Source organism: Musca domestica, unplaced genomic scaffold (genome assembly GCF_030504385.1).
Source record: "Musca domestica strain aabys unplaced genomic scaffold, Musca_domestica.polishedcontigs.V.1.1 16, whole genome shotgun sequence".
Taxonomy (NCBI): domain Eukaryota; kingdom Metazoa; phylum Arthropoda; class Insecta; order Diptera; family Muscidae; genus Musca; species Musca domestica.
Window position 1 is genome coordinate 7,901,473 of NW_026712219.1, and position 20,917 is coordinate 7,922,389.

Consider the following 20,917-nt stretch of genomic DNA (forward strand, 5'->3'; position numbering starts at 1 on the left):
ATACCATCAGTAATCCAAATATCTGATTTCAGGATTTTCGTTTCGAATATAGTATCACTCAGTACTTTTCGTAAAATAATAGTACACATTTCCAAAACTACCTCTATATGTCCAGCCTGCACATGAACAGCGACCCTAAAACAACATTTTAGATCCCAAACACTCTCTGTTCACCCAACTTTTCGCGCACTTGTAGTACAAATTTCCAAAGCAATACGAAATTTCAAAATTCACATAAAATAAATATTTATAATTGACCCTCAATCCAAATATCAGAATTCTAGCTCATTCAGTTTGTCCAATGCAAAATATTCAATTTATTTGTACATTTTAGTACTTTTCGTACTCTTTTAGTACGAATTTCCAAAAACACAGCCATATCGCACATACACGCACAGAGACTGACCCTCGTGCAAAATTTCAAGACGCCAAATTAGATTCATTATTATAATTGATTTATTTTGATATGGTAGCCGTCTTTTACTTTTCCCTCCATTTATGTGCCCCTCATTCTAAAACTAGCTTAGTAAGTGAATTTTATTGGAAAAATCAAAAAAACGAAGCAAATGTATCATACGTTTATATTAATATAATATATCAGGATATAATCAATATCAAATTGAAATAAAAGCCATGGATAACCAAATTTTAAAATTGCTTTAAATAATATTGCATATCCGTAAAGAAATCGCCACAAAATCACATTTTAGAATTGGTAAAAAATTATATCTTTTGCGATATATCATTATGAGACAACTGATATGTCCATGTTGTTGATTACAGCCAACAAAACACAATTCATGATGAACTACCACCAGATGAGGTAGAATATTAACGAAAACAACAAGAAACAGACAAAATATTTCAAACACCACAAAAACATTACCAGAAATCTTTTCAAAAACTAAATCGAAACAAAAAGCCAAAAGGCTACACAATAGGACACAACCTTAAAAGGGCCATCATCATAAACAGCAGATCTTTTGTGACCACAAATGAATACATTTTTCTCTGGTGGCGCAAACCAGAAGTTGAGGAATTTGTTTGGGGATTTCTCACTACCACCACCCTTCACCATTTCCTCCCTGAAAATGTATTTGGCCAACATGCTGACAGCCTGAAGATATTCGCTGCAGCATTTGAACTTGAAAAGCAACATGTGTACTTTTGATGTGAGACAAAATTCTTTAAACTCTTCTTTATCTCTGCTCTCTCCTCCCCAAGAGCAGGGTCATAATAAAAATTACCTTAAAATACGTGTCATGAAATAAAGAATCAAATCAGTAGCACATTGGATGAAGCCTTACTTTAAAAGTCATAACAGAAAAAAATCAAAGCTTTGACGAAATGATGTGAGTGTCAGTCGAGGAAAAAATAAAAAAAACCAAAGTGATTGGCAGCTTAGATTGTCAGGCTGGCAAAAAACGGCAATCCAACTCTTGTGCTTGCCAAAAGTTATTTGTCATGACTTAGATGCTGTAAAAGTGTAGGGTTTTTTGGGTCTTGTCTTGTCTTGTTACAAATCGTGATTTTAGAACTAATGAGGATTAATATAAATTATTCTTATATTCAGGTGAGCCAAAACAAAATTACTGCTACATTCCTTTTAATTTTGTTTATTTTAATTTATTTCTGTTAACACTTCTGTAGGATATTTAACTGTTTATTCAAGTTAGAAAGTTGTGGATGCTGCAGTTCAATGGAAGTTAAATTAAAACAAGGAAATAACGAAATATTTTTCGATAATAAAAATACGTCCGCAGGGTGTGCGCTAGGCCGGGTTATAAATATTTTAAATACAAAACTTTAATTTTCTTTACATCCAGAGAAGACATCTTTGTTTTTCGAAGACCAAACTTCTTGATAATCGTGGACTGTTCAATTTTCCTACTGCCTTAAATTTGTCGCCCATAACATTGGATATGAAAAACTTCCATGCCAGGAAAAGAACAAAAAAAAAAAAAATACACAGCTATAGTTCTAATAATCCTCGTGAAAGAGTTACTTATGATATTAAAAAAAATATACATATTAATAAATTGCCTATCCTATTCTTATTTTTAACTCTCAAAATTTTCCCGAAAAATCTACGATTACAAAGTAATAGCTAATAAAAAAAAATTACAACTATACAGGATGAGATAAAAAAAAACTGTAACAAAGTCAAACGCCATAATTTTTACATTTTGTTTTTAATTTTATTAAATGAAAGCAAAATATGTCGGAAATAGCATATAATTTTATGATAAGTTTAGATTTGTTCGAATTGGTCACCTTTGGGACGAATTATGGCCTTCAAACGGCCAATGAAACCGTCACACGCTGCCTGAATGTTGCTCTGCGGTATTTTGGCCCATTCCCGGCGAAGCGTTTGCTTGAGGTGATCGACACCTTGATACTTTCTTAAGTGACAATCATGCCTTCTAAAATACTCCAAACACAATAGTCCAACGAATTGGTATCCGGAGATTTTCGTGGCCATTGTGCTCTGGAAATTGGGCGAGGAACCTAATTTTGTAACCATTTTTGGGTGACGCGTGCTGAGTGCGATTGTGCTGAGTCCTGTTGGAATGTCCAAATCCTGCAGCCAAGGCTTTTATACACCCTCCAGAATATTTTCGCGATAATATTCGGCATTTATTTTGATGCCACGGTCGATTAATACGAGCGGAGAGCGACCATCGGCTGTTATGGCGGCCCACACCATCACCATGGCCGGAGCTTGAGTTCTGGTGCACATTTTCAGCTGACCTCTTTTGCAAGTAAACACGATCATTTTGTTTGTTTACGAACTTCTGGACAACGAATGTTTTCTCATCGGAGAAATCCAAATTAGGCAGTTCACCACTTTAGGTTAAGCGAAGCAACTCTTTAGCTCTTGTAAGTCTATTTTCTTTCTGTTACGGTGTAAGTTCTTGCACTTTTTGGAGTTTCAATGGCTTTACCTCGAGCTCATTTGTCAATATATGCCGAATGGAATATTGCGATATATTTAGCGCACTAACAATTTTTCGGCCACTGCGACGCGGGCTTCGATCAAGTTGCTTCTTAACTTTTCAAACAATTACTGCTGATGTTACTGTTTTCTTCCGTCCACTTCCTTGACGTCGGGCTACGCTACCAGTATCTCGATAACGAGCGATGGTACGAGACACAAAAGATTTATTCACATTCAAATGCTGGAGTGCTCTAACAATAGCCACTTGTGGTTTTCCAGCCAAGTATAAAGGAATCACTACCACGCTTGAATTCCATCACGAATAACTTTTTTTTCTGGAAAATTCTCACTAAAATGCTTTTGTACGCTTGTAAACAATATAATGAGCTGTCGCTGGAATAATTTAAAAACCTGTCGGACGAGTTGCTGTAGTTGGTTGCAGTTTTTTTCATCTCACCCTGTAGTTCCTAACGTCTCCTAAAAAACCCCTAAAAAGTAACCCAATGTTTTTCTAAAAGCTCTCTAAGAATATTCCTAAAAAATTTCTTAATTTTCTCGAAAATATTCTTAAAAATAGTCCCCGATAGTAGCTCTGAAAGTTCTTGCAAAATATTCAAGATACTTGTCCTGAAAACCAAAGAGTAAAAAATCTTCCTAAAATTCCAGCAATACATCCTAAAAAATTCATAAACAAATTCTAAAAAGAAAAACCTTGAAATCATTAAAAATATTAAAAAAATACGATTTTATTCAACGAATTTCTTAAAAATACTTCTTAAAATTTCCAAGAAAATGCATCCTAAAAAATGTTAAAAATAATCCTTAAAATTTCTAAAATGGTACCTCTAGAAGTCATTGAAAGTTCTTGAAAGTATTGTTAAAAAACTCTTCGATCAAAGCTCTCAAAAACCTGGTAATATGTTGTTTCTAATTTACACGATTATGTTTCAAACTGTATTAAAATATATATGTATAGCAAAAGTTTTAAGTAGATTGTCCGGAAAACCAATGAAAATATGCTTTACAAAAAAAAAAACAAAAAAACAAAACAAAAAAAAAAAAAAACAATACGGGCAATACCCTGGAAATCATTAAAAATATTAAAAAATATACGATTTCATGCCACGAATTTCTTAAAAATACTTCTCAAAATTTCCAAGATTGAACCCCAAATTTCCCAATGATGGTCCTCAATTGCGCCATTGGAAGTCCTTGGCTTGGCTTTATAAATTTCCCTATAACAGTCTAATGAATCCTTAAAAACACTTCTTAAAACTTCCACGTTTACACTTCTGGAGGTCCTCTACAAATTTTCTTTATCATTTTCATGGTTATAGTTCTGAATATGTTTAAAAAAAATCTGCGCAAATCTCAATATTTTTATCGTGGCAAATGCAATGACTAATCTTTGAAAACCTTAAAAAATGCCTTCTAAATGGTCACGGTTGCAGTCCTCACATTTCTCCATTATATCCCTGGAAATCATTAGAAATACAAGTTTATTATTATAGCCTAAGAAGCCCCTAAAAACCCTATGGAAATTTTAGACAATTTTGCTTTAAAATTTTCTCCATCTCTGATAGCCTTAAAAAATACTCAGTAAAGTTTTCAATATTATAATAATGGAATCTATAGAAATTTCACGGTTGTTTCTTTCGATATTCTCCAAAATTGTTTGATCTTATAACATTATAAGTTCTATAAAAACATCCCCGATCGCAGGAATGGAAGTCTTGTTATTTTTTTTTTTAATCAAGATTACAGCAGTAGTAGTTCTCTAAAACGTCCTTTAAAAAGTCTAGAAATAATGAAGTCATTTAAGGCTGTTCTTAAAATTCCATCCGATGGAAGCCTCCTAAAATGTCATTTACAAGCCCAAGTCTGTTAAAAATTCCACGATTACAGCATTGATAGTCCTCTAAAAACATTTTTTAAAAGGCTAATATTTATTTGTCTAAAATGTGCAGATGCATAGAAATGAGTCTTCAATAATATCCTTTAAAATCCACGTTTATAGCACAGAAAGCCTTTCAAAATGGTCTTTACCATCCTACGGTTACCTAAGGAAATGTTGTTTGAAAAGTCCACAACAAACGCCATGTAACTCTTTTAAAAAATCTTTGAAAACGTTCGTGATAAAAGCAATCAAGGAATATTTCTTAAGACATTTCTCTAAGAATGTAATTTGAAAAGTGAACTCTGATCTCAGTAGAAGACCTCTATGATAAAAGTCCGAAAATATCCAAAAGTGTAAAAGAGGGAGGAACTAACCCCCTCTATTTTGGTTACTTTTCGATATAAACTTTCAAAACGGCGATATACGCGACTTCAATTCAGAGATCTACTTTCATAATTTACCGAATTTTCCGCGTAATTATTGAAAAAAAAATGAATTTTGTCGCACAGTGTAATTTTTGTATTGTATAATATTACCCTCGGTTAAGATACCATAGCATCCCACATCTGTTTTTTTTTGGCTCTTGTATTAAAATAACTTACTTGAATTTAATTTAAAAATGTTAAATTATATTTTTATTAAGACTTTTTTTGATAATTTAATAATTCATTAAAGAAAATTAAACTAGGCTTCTGTGCCATAATTTCACGTTAAGAAACGTGTACAACAATTTCGAGAGAAACTACAGTAGCTCTTATTATAATAATCACAAGAACTGAACATCCCTCTACATAGTTACAAACACACACACACACAATTGCAACCATAAGGATATGCAATAAACACATATTCGCAGCTGTATTACATTGTGCATGAGTGTTGGTATAAAATACTATGCTAAAGATCAATTTCATCATAACTTCAGGGCGATCAATTAAAATTTTTGTTGATCGAATTTTCGTCAATTTTTTGACATGTGCGCATCGTTCGCCAGGCGGACTAGCAGTATGGAAACAACGACCATACAATAAGCTCAGTTCAGAACGACAGACGGACAGACATACATCCTTATCCCCAACAGCAATCAGCATTGGTGATCTGCCTCTGATGTGGTGCATTTTTGAGTGGCTGACAGCCTCCTCCTGACTGGTTAGAGGATGATAGCTTATAACTCTCTTCTCTTGTCTTTTCTGGCTTCATAAAAATTGACTTCTTTGCATTAACGTAAAGCCCGCAAAAGCAAGATCCGTTGGTTCATTCATTATTGCATTTTCATTGATGTTGAGGATGCATTATAATGGCTATTGAAACGCTTTAGGGCTAAATTTTTAAGGTAATAAGTAAGTAAACCCAGCCAGCTATCTTCGAAGAGAGGAGCAGGGCGGTAAGCAAACCTGCCAACAGCTACTATGGCCAGTCATTCAGCCAGCCAACCAGCCATCCATCCTTCTGCTGTAGTTTAAAGTTTAACGCCAGTCTGTGTTGGCAATTTCATTGCATTTTGAACAGAAATTGATTAAAGCGTAAATGATTTTCTTTGTCCCACTATCCCGAAGATGATGATGATGATGCTGCTGCTGCTACTGCCTCTGATGCTGATGAGACACCAGACATGATAATATTGCCCGGGTACATCAAGACCAGGGCAATTTGTCCCCTCAACCGCCATCATGTGCAGTGAATGAATTTCTTTGATTATGAGTTGTAGACAAAGATCGATTACTTGTGTCGTTGATCGCTAACTTATCGATGCTACTGTAGAAAATTATAATGAAATATGTTTGTCAAAAAGAAGGAAAAGACAATAAAGAGGATGATGAAAAACATACACATATTCGTACACAGCGTTGCGCCCAATTTTGAGCAGTGGAAACACGTTTCATATTTTTTGGGCCCGAAAAAATATCTTTGGGCATTTTATTGGGAAAGATCGAAATCATCATTTCCATGATGTTTATCCTTATGATCTGTTAGATGATTAACAGCAAAACACTACTGGTTTTCGTGGAAGCGAATGTGACCGGCCCAGCCACAAGGATGAGATTAAAATTGGCTCTGGACTAGCTTTCGTTTTTATAGCGGATGTGATTTAAAGATTTATTATAAATTTTCGAATATATTAAAAACAACATTTTCGGGAGTTGAATGAACGTGACCAAAGCGAGGTTGCTTTGAAGATGTTTAATTAGAATTTGGGTAATTTACATATATTCAACATATGGTGGCAGCATAATTATACCCTACACCACAAGGTGGTAAGGGTATTATGTCTTTGTGCATTTGTTTTTAACAGGCAAAAGGAAACGAAATAGACCCATAGTTCCTTCTGATGATCTGCATAGAATCACATTCTGAGTCGATTTATGCAGATGAAATTTTGCACAAATCATTTGTTTGGCCCAAGGACGAACCCTATTGAAATTAGAAATAATATTTGTCCGAATGGGATGGAATTTGGCACTTATGACCGAATTGAGTCTAGAATATGTCCAATTTGTTGGAAATCGGTTCAGACATAGCTATAGCTCCCATATATATTGTTCTTCCGATTTATTGAATTTGCCCTGCATAGCCGTAATATGGACTCCGTAGTAACGATATTCGGGGTAATATATCAAACAAAGCACAGAAATATTTTTCCCAAATTTTATCGAAATCGGTTTCGATTTGGATATAGCTCCCATGTATATCTTTAACCGATTTCAAATTAATTGTGCACCAAATGGGCAACACAAGTCTGAATTTAAAAGATACAAATGCTTCGGAATATTTAGTCCTTCGAACTTAAATTATAATTATAATCATAGCGTGTATGATTGAATTCTCCCATAAAAAAATTTAATTTTTATATGGAGCTTTACTAAATTGGCAAAGTGTGTGTAGGGTATCATAAAGTCGGTCACGGCCGATTTAAGGCTATATTTACTGTTTTTTTTTTTTACAAATTAGTTGTTGACGAAAATTCGGTAAGAAGTCTGAGAATTTGTTTATTTTGGACAGGGAAGGAATTTTGAGTATTTGCGAATATTTTAGTGTTTACACCTTCCCCATATCAATGGTGGTACATGAGATGAGATCTTCCTAAAAAAATACGCATAGAAAGGGCTGGCATTTCTGACAGAAAGAGAAACGTTGGTACAGAATAGGCGTGTCTTACTTCAAAACTGAATAAAAAGCGACACAACCCACAATAAAATACGATGAATTGTTGATGTAAGATTTGAAACCACGCTTATGTCCGCTCAGCCCCGTCGAACTTATAGAAACTTATACCCTTTTCAAGTATTATTTTTTAATGTGTGCAAATATATTTTCAATTGGCTTTGCCATGTACAGGGTGGGATAAAACAAATGCAACCAACTTCCGACTGCTGTCATTTCTAAGCCACTAGTCTGACAGCTGTTAAAATTATTTCAGTGACTGCTCATTATATTGTTTACAAGCGTACAAAAGCATTTTGGTGAGAATTTTCCAGAAAAAGTTATTCGTGATGGAATTCAAGCGTGATTTCTTTATATTTGGTTGGAAAATCGCAAGTGGCTATCGTTAGAGCACTTCAGCATTTAAATGTGAATAAATATTCTGTGACTCGTACCATCACTCGTTACCGTGATACTGGTAGCGTAGCTCGACGTCAAGAAAGTGGGCGGAAGAAAACAGCAACATCAGCAGAAATAGTTCGAAAAGTAAAGAAGCGACTTGATCGAAAGCCGCATCGCAGTGGCCGAAAATGGCTCGTGAATTGAATATATCGCAATATTCCAATCCTCAAATATTAAAAAATAAGCTCGTCCATTGAAATTCCAAAAAGTGCAAGAACTTACACTGCAACAGAAATAAAATAGAGCTAAAGAGTTGCATCGCTTGGCCGAAAGTGGTGAACTGCCGAATTTGGTTTTCTCCGATAGGACAACATTCGTTCTACAGCAGTTTGTAAACAAACAAAATGATCGTGTTTACTTGCCAAAGAGGTCAGCTGAAAATGTGCACCTTCGGTTGGCTACCAGAACTCAAGCGCCGGCCTTGGTGATAGATGGTGGGCCGCCATAACAGCCGATGGTCGCTCTCTGCTCGTATTAATCGACCGTGGTGGGTGTATTAAAGCTTTGGGCATACAAACATTTTGGCCGCACACTTTGGACATTCCAACACGACTCAGCACCATCGCACTCGGCACGCGCCTCCCAAGACTGGTTACAAAACGAGGCTCCAGATACCAATCCGTAGGACTATTGTGTCTGGAGAATTATGGAAAGCTAGCTTGGCACTTAGAAATACTACAGCGTCGATCACCTCAAGCAAGCGCATAATTCGTGCCAAAGGTGACCAATTCGAACAAATCTAAACCTTTTCTAAAATTTGATGCTATTTCCGACCTTTTTGGCTTTCAATCAATAAAATTAAAAAAAAACCAGTAAGGAAAGCTCAAAAGTCGGGCGGGGCCGACTATATGATACCCTACACCACTGTGCATATTTAGTAGAGCTCTCGTAAAACGGTTAATACAGGGCATTTCAGAGCTGTATGAGATATTTGGTACAAAATCAAAATCTCTCTAATTCTATCGTGCATTTTACGAACTATAGCTATCTCTGAACCGGGTTTCTCCAAATTTGACGTATTAGCTTCTAGACTGAATTCGGTCTTATGTACGAAAATTCATGCCATTTGGGCTGATATTGGCCATTTGATGCACAATTAACACGAAATCGGATGAAGATATATATGGGAGGCATATCCAAATCGGAACAGATTTTATTAAAATTAAAATCAACTTTTTTTTGGCTTTATCTGATATCTGGTACCAAATATCATTCCTGTGGAGTGCATATTACGAATGTGAGGGACTTAAAGACCAAATCGTATGAAAGATATATATGGGAGCTATAGCTATATCTGAACCGATTTTTACTAAAATTGGTGTATGTGCTTCTAAGCTGGTTTCGGTCGGATTTGCCAAAGTTGATGCTATTACGACCATTTGGTGGTCAATCACCCGAAATCGGATGAAGATATATATGGGAGCTATATCCAAATCTGATCCGATTTCGATAAAATTTAAAACAGCTATTCCTGGTCTCCATCTAATACCTGGTACCAAATATCACGGTTGTGGAGTGAATATTACGAATGTAAGGGACTAAAATACTAAATCGGATGAAACATATATATGGTTGCTATATCTATATCTGAACCGATTTTCACTAAATTTGATATACTTGCTTCTACGCTGAATTTGGTCCGACGTACTAAAATTCAGTCCATTTGGACTTATATCGGCCATTTGGTGCACAATTAACCCGAAATCGGATGAAGATATATATGGGAGCTATATCCAAATCTGAACCGATTTCGATAAAATTACAAACAGCTATTTCTGGGCTGTATCTTATATCTGGTACCAAATATCATTCTTGTGGAGTGCATATTACGAATGTGAGAGGCTTAAACACCAAATCGGATAAAACATATATATGGGAGCTATAGCTGTTTCTGAACCGATTTTCTCTAAATTTGTTGTATTTTCTTTAAGGCTAATCTCGGTCACATGTGCCAAAATTCGGGCCATTTGGGCTAATATTGGCCATTTGGTGGTCAATTAACCCGAAATCGGATGAAGATATATATGGAAGCTATATCCAAATCAGAACCGATTTCGATAAAATTTAAAACAGCAATTTTTGTGCTCCATCTAATACCTGGTACCAAATATCACGGTTGTGGAGTCCATAGTAGGAATGTGAGGGACTTAAAGATCAAATCGGATGAAATTTTATATACTTGCTTCTAGGCCGAACTCGGTTGGGTGTGCCAAAATTCAGGTAATTTGGACTGATAGTGGACATTTGGTGCACATTTAACCCGAAATCGGATGAAGATATATATGGGAGCTATATCTAAATTTGATCCGATTCTCACCAATTTCAATAGGGTTCGTCCTTGGGCCAAAAAAATATTGTTTGGAAAATTTCATCTCAATCGGATAATAAATGCGACCTGCATTTTGTTCACAAGAATACATGGACAGACGGACGGACGGACGGACAGACGGACTGACAGGCATAAATCGACTCAGAAAGTGATTCTATGAAGGTTCTCAAAAGTAACTATGGGTCTATCTCGTTTCCTTCTCCATGTTACAAACAAATGCACAAAGACATAATACCCTTACCACTATGTGGTGTAGGGTATAATTAAGAATTTGACTTTGTTGCAGTTTTTTTAATCTCACCCAGTATATATTCTTGATCGGTGTAAAATTATAAGACGATTTACCGCTATAGTCATATAGGAAGCTAAAATTTTGCAAAGATCAGTCCTTTGTGTGCAGGCAAGTCAAGTTCGAAGATGGGCTATATTGGTCCATGATGTCTTGATATTGTAGCGAAATTTTTAATGAAATTGTCTGAAAACCCACAAAAGGAGTTCCTTTTGAGTACTTTACCCGTTGGGAGAGTATTGTCTATAAAAGTTTACGATATTTTATATCCCCCTTTTGACGTTACCTCCGTATATGCGCTATTTTTATGATTTTAGCTACATTTTTCAATGGAATTGTCTAAATATCCATACTAGAAGTTCTTTCTAAGCACTTTACGTCCTGGAAGAGATATGTCTATATAGGGCCACGATATCGTATAGCCCACATACAATGGTTCTCCCCCATGTTCGATAATTTGACGATTGTAGGGACATTATTTACCGGATTTGTTTCAAATTTCGTATTTAGAATTCGTAACGGGTGGTATAGCCTATGACAAATTGCGTATGCCGACCCACTATATTCTCTATATTGATGATTCTAGCGCCATTATTCCCTGGAGTTGCTTAAAATTACGTACTTTGAGTTCGTAATGAGTTCGTGACAGAAAATTGTTATGCAGCTTCATGTCTTCGTATAGACCTCATATATCAGGCACAATAGTAATCGAAATTGTTTTAGATGTCGAATTTGAAGTTCCTAATAGGTACTACAGCCTGTGGCAGAAAACTGTCTGTGTCGTATAGCTCCGATATAATGGTCATATTTGTTATTTTAATGATTTTAGCTACATTATTCACAGGCTTTTTTTCAAGGTTGGTAGGTAGGTTCACGTCTTCGTGCAGATCCCAAAATAACGGGTATGTTCGGCATGTTTAAAATTTTAACAGAATTTTTAACGAATTTTATATTTTTGAAAATTTGCAAATTCGTTCCAAATGTTGGAGGGTATTCAAAGTTTTGCCCGGCCAAACCTACTGCTTTTTCATTTGTTTATAAATTAGTTGGTGGAGATAGATTTTATACTCTATGGCATGGTGTAGTAGCGGTATCATAAGAAGAAAATGCTAGACTGGAGACCTATTTCGAAATGGACATATTCAAAATGTTCCTCACACCACGCCTAAAAAGGTTCAATATTCTTAAGTGTAATTTTCTCATATATTTTAAAATTAGCAGCAGATTTGTTTTCAAAAAAAACTATATATATTAATAATAATAATAATAATAATAATAATAATAATAATAATAATAATAATAATAATAATAATAATAATAATAATAATAATAATAATAATAATAATAATAATCTATATCTATAAAAGAGGAAAATGTTTGTATGTTTGTTTGTTTGTTTGTTTGTTTGTAATTTATGGACTCGAAAACCGCTGAATAGATTTTCCTGAAAATTTCCATATATACTGCAACATCGCCTGAAAGTAACATAGGCTATATACATTTTTGAATTTCCACTTGGAACTGGAGATATAGCATCAGAATCGGAGGTACCTCCCAAAAATTTAGATTTTATATGCACATATCTATTGATTGGTTGAAGATACAGTCTCCAAATTTGGAATACGTAACGGAATTTGGAACAAAAATAAGTTTGTCAAATTATATTGTAATCGGTTCAGATTTAGATATAGCTCCCATATATATTTTCGACCGATTTCGTTCATTTGATGCCTCAAACACAATATGAATGTTCGATTCCAATGAAATTTGGAATGTGTGACGGGATTTAATCCGAAAATAAATTTGTCAAATTATATTGAAATCGGTTCAGATTTGGATATAGCTCCCATATATATTTTCGGCCGATTTCAAGCATTTGATGCAGCAAACACGCTATGTATCCCCAATTTCAATGAAATCTGAAACGTGTGGTAGATTTTATCTAAAAAATTGATTTCCCAAATTATATTGAAATCGGTTCAGATTTGGATATAGCTCCCATATACATTTTCGGCCGATTTCATGTATTTGGTGGACCAAACACGACATGTATTTCCAATTGTAATGAAATTTAAAATAAGTAACGGAATTGGGAGCCAAAATGAATTTCTCAAATTAAATATATGGATATGGATAGATATAGCTCCCATATATATTTTCGACCGATTTCATGTATTTGATGCACCAAACACGCTATGTATCTCTAATTTCAATGAAATTTGGAATGTGTAGCGGAAATTAAAACAAATATACATTTGTCAAATTATATTAAAATCGTTTCAGATTTGGATATAGCTCTCATATATATTTTCGACCGATTTCATGTATTTTATGCACCATATACGATATGTATGTTCGATTCCAAAGAAATTTGGAATATGTAACGGGATTTTGATTAGAAAATAAATCAATAAATCAATAAAAAAATTATATTAAAATCGGTTCAAATTTGGATATAGCTCCCATATATATTTTCCGCCGATTTCACATATTTGATGCACAAAACACGATACGTATTTCCGATTCCAACGAAATTCGGCATGAGTGGCTAAAATTGGTACAAAAATAAATTTAACAAATTATATTCAAATACGCTCAGATGTGATTATAGCTCCCATTTATATACTCAGCCGATTTCACATATTTTATGCACCCAAAGCGAGAGAGACAAAATCTGGCACCAGAAAAAATTGCCAAATTATATTGAAATCAGTTGAGGTTTGGATATAGCTAACATATATATTTCGGCCGATTTCATACATATTATGCACCAAACACGATATATATGACCGATTCCAATGAAATTCAGAATGTGTGGCGGAATTTGGTTATAATAATAAATGTGATAAATTAATTGGAAATTAGTGAAGATTTGGATATAGCTCCCATATATATATTCTCGGCCGATTTCACATATTTGACGCACCAATTTCAATGAAATATGAAAGGTGTGGCGGAGTTTGGTGTAAAAGTAATTTTTGTAAAATTATATTTAAATCGGATCAGATTGGGATATGATTTTAATAAGAACCATTGACCCACAACGCCTTAGGCTAACACTAAAAAACAACACAACAATTGATTTGAAATACGCTTATTACGGCGAAGTATGTTGCTATCTCGAATTCACTAAATGCAATAGAAATGCCACTCTACTTAAAAAAATTGCAGTTTCCTGCACGCTTGGTATTTGCTATGACATAAATAAATCCAAAGGACAAATCCTTCGTGTATGCATGTATTAACGCATTAAATTAGTGCAATATTTATTTTTTTTAATTTTTAAATTTGTTTTTCTTTATCCAACATATGTTCGTAAATAAAATTTTGAATGCATATAAAATCAACAGGGGTAGCGAAGCGCACCGGGTTCAGCTAGTAATAATTATAATAATAATAATAATAATAATAATAATAATAATAATAATAATAATAATAATAATAATAATAATAATAATAATAATAATAATAATAATAATAATAATAATAATAATAATAATAATAATAATAATAATAATAATAATAATAATAATAATGATAATAATAATAATAATAATAATAATAATAATAATAATAATAATAATAATAATAATAATAATAATAATAATAATAATAATAATAAAATAATAATAATAATAATAATAATAATAATAATAATAATAATAATAATGATAATAATAATAATAATAATATAATAATAATAATAATAATAATAATAATAATAATAATAATAATATAATAATAATAATAATACGATAATAATAATAATAATAATAATAATAATAATAATAATAATAATAATAAATAATAATAATAATATAATAATAATAATAATAATAATAATAATAATAATAATAATAATATAATAATAATAATAATAATAATAATAATAATAATAATAATAATAATATAATAATGATAATAATAATAAAAATAATAATAATATAATAATAATAATAATAATAATAATAATATATAAATAAATAAAAATAAAAATATTTCTTCTAAATTTCATGAATGTTATTGCCGAGAAAGGGTTCATTTATCTGATCTATTTATTTTTTCCTCAGCTAAAATTTAAAGGAATTCTAATTTTAGTGGTTTAAAATTTAAATGTATTAAATGCATAGAGATAGCATGTAAATATAGCTGACAATGACAGCTCATACAAACTAGACAGGACGCGTATCAATTCATTTTTTCTCTTAAATTATATTAGGCCTTCCTCAAAACATATATGGATACTTACCAAATTTAGGCTAATGTGACTAGAAATTGTTTCCACAACATCACTGGTGCGACTCTTATGAAGCATTGAAGGTCAAACTTTTACCTTATCTAATAAAACTTTGAGACATAATGAGGTTGTTAATTATTTCCAAATTTCATTAAAAATGTGCTTTCCGATAAGAAAACTGATTAAAAAATCTAACTGAAAAATCTTAAAATTTATCAATTAGATTTTTTTAAAGATATTAACTTTTTTAGATATTTCTCCCCTCACAATATTAAAACCTTAAGAAGAAGAGAATCTTCTTGAACCTAACCTTGACAAAATTCCAAAGTTGAACATCTCTTTTGTTATTTTTTCGAACCTTGTCAAGAAATTTCCACACTTGCCCCTAGTAATTTGTCTTAATAAATAAATCTTGGCACATGTACAGACGTCGACGACGACATAAGCCAAAAATTGGAAAAACAAAACAACGTGTGTTGTCACCCATTAAGGTTATTGAATCTGATGGGTTAAATTCGTTTAACTGTTAGAATAACTGATACGCCATACACTCGTCTTACCCACACTCATCAATAATTTTGTGTGTATGGGTGTATGTGTGTACCCTTAATAAATTGTGTTGAACTTTATACTCTACTTTGATTTGTTCACCAAATAAAGCCCAATAATATCCAATTATTCGAAATGAAAGAATTAAATTTCGAAAAAAAAACTGGGTTATTTTCTTTAACGATTGACGGACAAGGCGAGACGAGACGAGACAAACCAATTAAATGACAAGCCAAGCTGATGCCAAGTAAAAATATGAAGAAACAGACGAATGAACGACAATGGGTTTAGATTTAAGTGAAATTTCTTCTCCTCGGGTATACTGTTATTCGAATGACACACAATCAGTGTGACAAATAAATAATTTAAGTCATTTATTTAAGTTAACAACAATAATGGCATATTGAGGAAGTCAATATTTTTTGTTTGTTTTCTTGTTTTTTTTTTTATTTTTCCTTTTGGTCTAATACACATTTCTAGAAATATTATCTTTGTGGCTAGATTTTTGTTTATTTTACGTTTTTTTTTCTTTTTCGTTTCAGAGCCAAGCTTTGGCATTAACACGTGTGGCCAATGCCGCTGCTGCAGCAGCCGCCGCTAATGCCAACAAACAGGTTAACAATGAATCAATGCATGGCGATATTGTGGTTAAGACAGAGCATTCAGTGTCGCCACCACCACCACCCTTGCCTCCCCCAGCAATGCAGCAACCACCCTCGTCATTGGTATCCTCACTGGGTCATCACAGCAATCGACAATCTCCCACAAATACAAATGCACAAAACTCTTCTTCATCCACTGCTGCAGCTGCAGTTGGAAACGAAGATGCCAACAATGAGGCTAATCGCTTACAGCAGCAGCGCAGATCCTCTTTGCAGGGTGTCCAAGATAAATTGCAACAACTACAGCAATTGCAACAACAAAATGACTTGCAACGCAGTCCCCATTACTCGGCCGGTAATTTGTCCAATCACAATACCACACCATCGCCCACATTGCATCGGGAAATGTCCTCCACACCTCTGGGTCAGCCTAATTCTTCGACTAGTCAAAATAGTTCCACACCAAAGTTAAACGAACGTGATGATCATCAGCATCATAATCTAACGCATCCTAATACCTCAGCTCAACAACAGCAGCAACGTTCTGATGGTCATCATCATGGTCCACGTGTTATGGGCAGTATAACGTGTCTGCCACCGTCAGCATTAAATGCAGTAGCAGCAGCCGCCGCAGCCCAACATCATCAGCAACAGCAGCAGCAACAACACCACCATCAACAACATCAGGCCACGGAGAAAGTGCTTAGCACCACAGCTGGGCCCATAGAACCGCGCAAAGATTTCGATCTAACCAAAGTCAATTGTAAGTATCGCAAAGTTTTCTATGTCTCAATATATAATTTTGTTTTGTTGACGGCAATGACCGCCACCATAAGGGTAAGGGGTTAAAATCCCTTAGTTTATATAACATAAGGAAATACCCTAACATGGATTTGTAGAAGATATTCATATTTAATAGTTGAACGGAGAAAATTTCTTAAAAACAATATTTTATCAAAAAAAAGTTCTGTGTTTCTCAAAATTGGTAGATGGTAAATATTCTCATACTTTAAAGTCGTTGAGACAGTGCGTTCTGAAATACCATTTAAAAGAATTTACTCGGGAGATGTGTCTTTGCTTATGTGAAAGAACACAGCAAAAATTCGTTGGAAAAATAATTACGAGGAAAGTCCAGCAGATTATGAAAGTAGAGCCAAAATATAAAGCAGATACGCGGGTATCGGCGTATTGAAAATGTATATCACATTTTTGTAAATTTTCGGATTAAGATTAATTGGAGTCCGTTAATATTAGGTATATAGTGGCTCCCCACAGGGTGAGATAAAAAAAACTGTGACAAAGTCAATCGCCAAAATTCTATGGAGGATATATTAACTTTGTCATTCCGTTTGTAACTCCTAGAAATATTCATAATAGACCTTTCAAAGTATATATATTCTGGATCAGCGTAAAATTCTAAGCCGATCTAGCGATTTCCGTCTGTCTGTGTGTTGTAATCACTCTGTCTTTCGAACGAATTGAGATAAAAGGGTAAAATTTTGCATATATGCATAGTTTGCCAGTAGGCATGTTAAGTTCGTAAATGGGCCATGTCGGTCCACGTTTTCGTTTGTATGCAGGTCCAGGTCTTCGTATAGCCCCCATAAAACGGTACCTCCATATATTCGGTATTTTGATGATTTCAGCAACATTTTTCACCGGAATAGTTTCAAATTTCGTACAGGAAGATCCTAGTGGGTACTACAACCAATGGAAAAATTTTTTTATACAGGTCCACGTCTTCGTAAAGCCCCTATATAACGTTACCTCCCGATATTCGGTATTTTCATGATTTTAACGACATTATTTACAGAAATTATTTAAAATTTCGTATTTGAAGTTCGTAATGGGTACTATAGCCTATGATAGCCGGTATTTTGACGATTTCAGCAATATTTTTCGGCGGAATCCTTTCAATTTTTTCAATTGGAAGATCTTAATGGGTACTACAACTTATGGCAAGAAATTTCGTATGCAGTTCCACGTCTTCGTATAGCCAACATATGACTGTTTTCATTTAAGTGGTAGTTTTCTATTTTTTTCTTTTGAAATTCGTAAAAGGTGGGGGCTATTAAAAGTTCGGCTTGGTCGAACTTATCTGCTTCTTTACTTGTTTTTTTTTTAATTTTATTGAATGCAAGCATACAATTTTAGAATAAGTTTAGATTTGTTCGAATTAGTCACCTTTGGCACGAATTATGGCATTCAAACGGCCAATGAAACCGTCACAAGCTGCCCGAATGTTGCTTTGAGGTATTTGCCGAAGCGCTTGCTTGGGGTGATCGACACTTTTGTATTTTTTAGTGTCAAGCTTGCTTTCCAAAATACTTCAGACACAATAGTCCAACGGATTGGTGTCCGGAGATTTTGGTGATGATTGAGCGCTGCAAATAAAGCGAGGAACCTCATTTTGTAACCATTCTTGGGTGGCGCGGGCTGAGTGCGATATTGCTGAGTCCTGTTGGAATGTTCAAGGTCTGCGGTCAAACTGTTTGCGTGCCAAAGGCTTTAATACACCCTGCAGAATATTTTTGCGATAATATTTGGCATTTATTCTGATGCCACGGTCGATTAATACGACCGGAGAGCGACCATCGGCTGTTATGGCGGCCCACACCATCACCATGGCCGGCGCTTGAGTTTTCATGGCCAACCGAAGGTGCACATTTTCAGCTGACCTCTTTGGCAAGTAAACACAATCATTTTGTTTGTTTACAAACTGCTGGACAACGAATGTTTCCTCATCGGAGAAAACCAAATTCGGGAGTTCACCACTTTTGGCCAAGCGAAGCAACTCTTTAGATCTTTTGAGTCAGTTTTCTTTATGTTGCGGTGTAAGTTCTTGCACTTTTTGGAATTATGAATGGCTTTACACCGAACTCATTTTTCACTATTTGCCGGATGGAATATTGCGATATGTTCAGCTCATGAGCCATTTTTCGGCCACTGCGACGCGGGTTTCGATCAAGTCGCTTCTTTAGTTTTCGAACCATTTCTGCTAATGTTGCTGTTTTCTTCCGTCCACTTCCTTGACGACGGGCTAAGTGATGGTACGAGATACGAACGATTTATTTACATTTATATGCTGCAGGGCTCTAATGATAGTCACCTGTGGTTTTACAGACAAATATAAAGAAATCACACTATCATCCATTCCATTCCATCACGAATAATTTTTTTTTCTGCTTGTAAACAATATAATGAGCTGTCACTGGAATAATTTTAACAGCAGTCGGACGAGTGGCTTAGAAATGACAGCAGTCTGAAGTTGGTTGCAGTTTTTTCATCTGACCCTGTATACAATATCGCCCACACTTTCTGGTATTACCGTTGCAAATGTTCATTTTAAATAATCGGAACTTTTAATAAAGGCTAAATAATTTTCCGTTTATCTTCAAACTTTTTCAATTCTAAACTGTCTATCCATCCTAGATTGCAGATGGGCCTCTCCGATCAACTGTTTCTAGTAGCTAATCTAAAAAAACCTAATTAAATATTTTTCAGAAAATATGTAAATCTTATATAAGTCGTATAAGTCGAGTAACCAATACAAATGGTTAATCTCATAAAATGTGAAATCCCTAAATCTTATGTGAATACGGGATTTATCAATAATTTTATCTGGCAAATCTTTATAAAATATGGAATTTTTGCCTAAATAAATTGATCAATTATTTAACATAATCAAACTACCAAATTGTCTTAACTTGAACTGATATATAAATAATCTTTGTTAAATATAAATATTTCAATTAGTTGGTTGTAGCAGATGTGTACATGTCTGGAACGCTTAAACACTGACTCTCCATTAAATTGGGATAAACATGTTTCCTTTTATACAAATGAGGGTTAAAACGCCTTTAATCCCTTTCCCGCTGTACAATATAATTTATTTATTTCAATAAAACCGAAACCCATGCTCTAGCCAAATCTTTGTCACGGTAATTGAGAGCATAACTACGTACTCACACACGAACGCAATATTGAAATCGGGCATTGTGAGCACTGCCTGTCTGTTTCATACCATCAATTCGAAATTCTCTTTCTCATTTCTTTGCCTGGCATAAAAGAGATTTATTTAGTATTGTGACGACGAACATTGCCAAAGACTCCGGTAACCAATTATAACAAAAATAAAACATGATTTTATAGTTGTAAGAGCTTAAAGTATTAAGCGGATTAATCCTTTTTGCCGAGCGCGCACACACAAGCGTTGTAGATTTGCCAATGCAAAAGGGGTTGATTCTTATGTACGCAGAGAAAGAAGTATTTTCAATGGATTGAATTGATTCAATAGTGAAACAGATTTACATTGCTATGGTATAGTTTTCCAGGCACAAACATACACATGCACACACACAGTAGAGTAAGGAGAGTCCTTGTTAAATCCGATAAGTAGTTTAGTTGTCATAGAATTGAGATAAAATCAACTACAAAATTTAATGTTCGTCAATATCGAAGGTAATTATTTAG

The 20,917-nt window shown here is 34.1% G+C and overlaps 1 protein-coding gene across 1 annotated transcript in view; it reads left to right on the top strand.

Annotated features, from left to right (window-relative positions):
• LOC101899338 (uncharacterized) overlaps positions 1-20,917 on the top strand; it is a 291,344-nt gene that overhangs the window by 167,177 nt on the left and 103,250 nt on the right. The window contains exon 2 of the mRNA XM_005176626.4: positions 16,385-17,207. Coding sequence (XP_005176683.1) covers positions 16,385-17,207 — 823 coding nt within the window. The remainder of the gene's footprint in view (positions 1-16,384; positions 17,208-20,917) is intronic.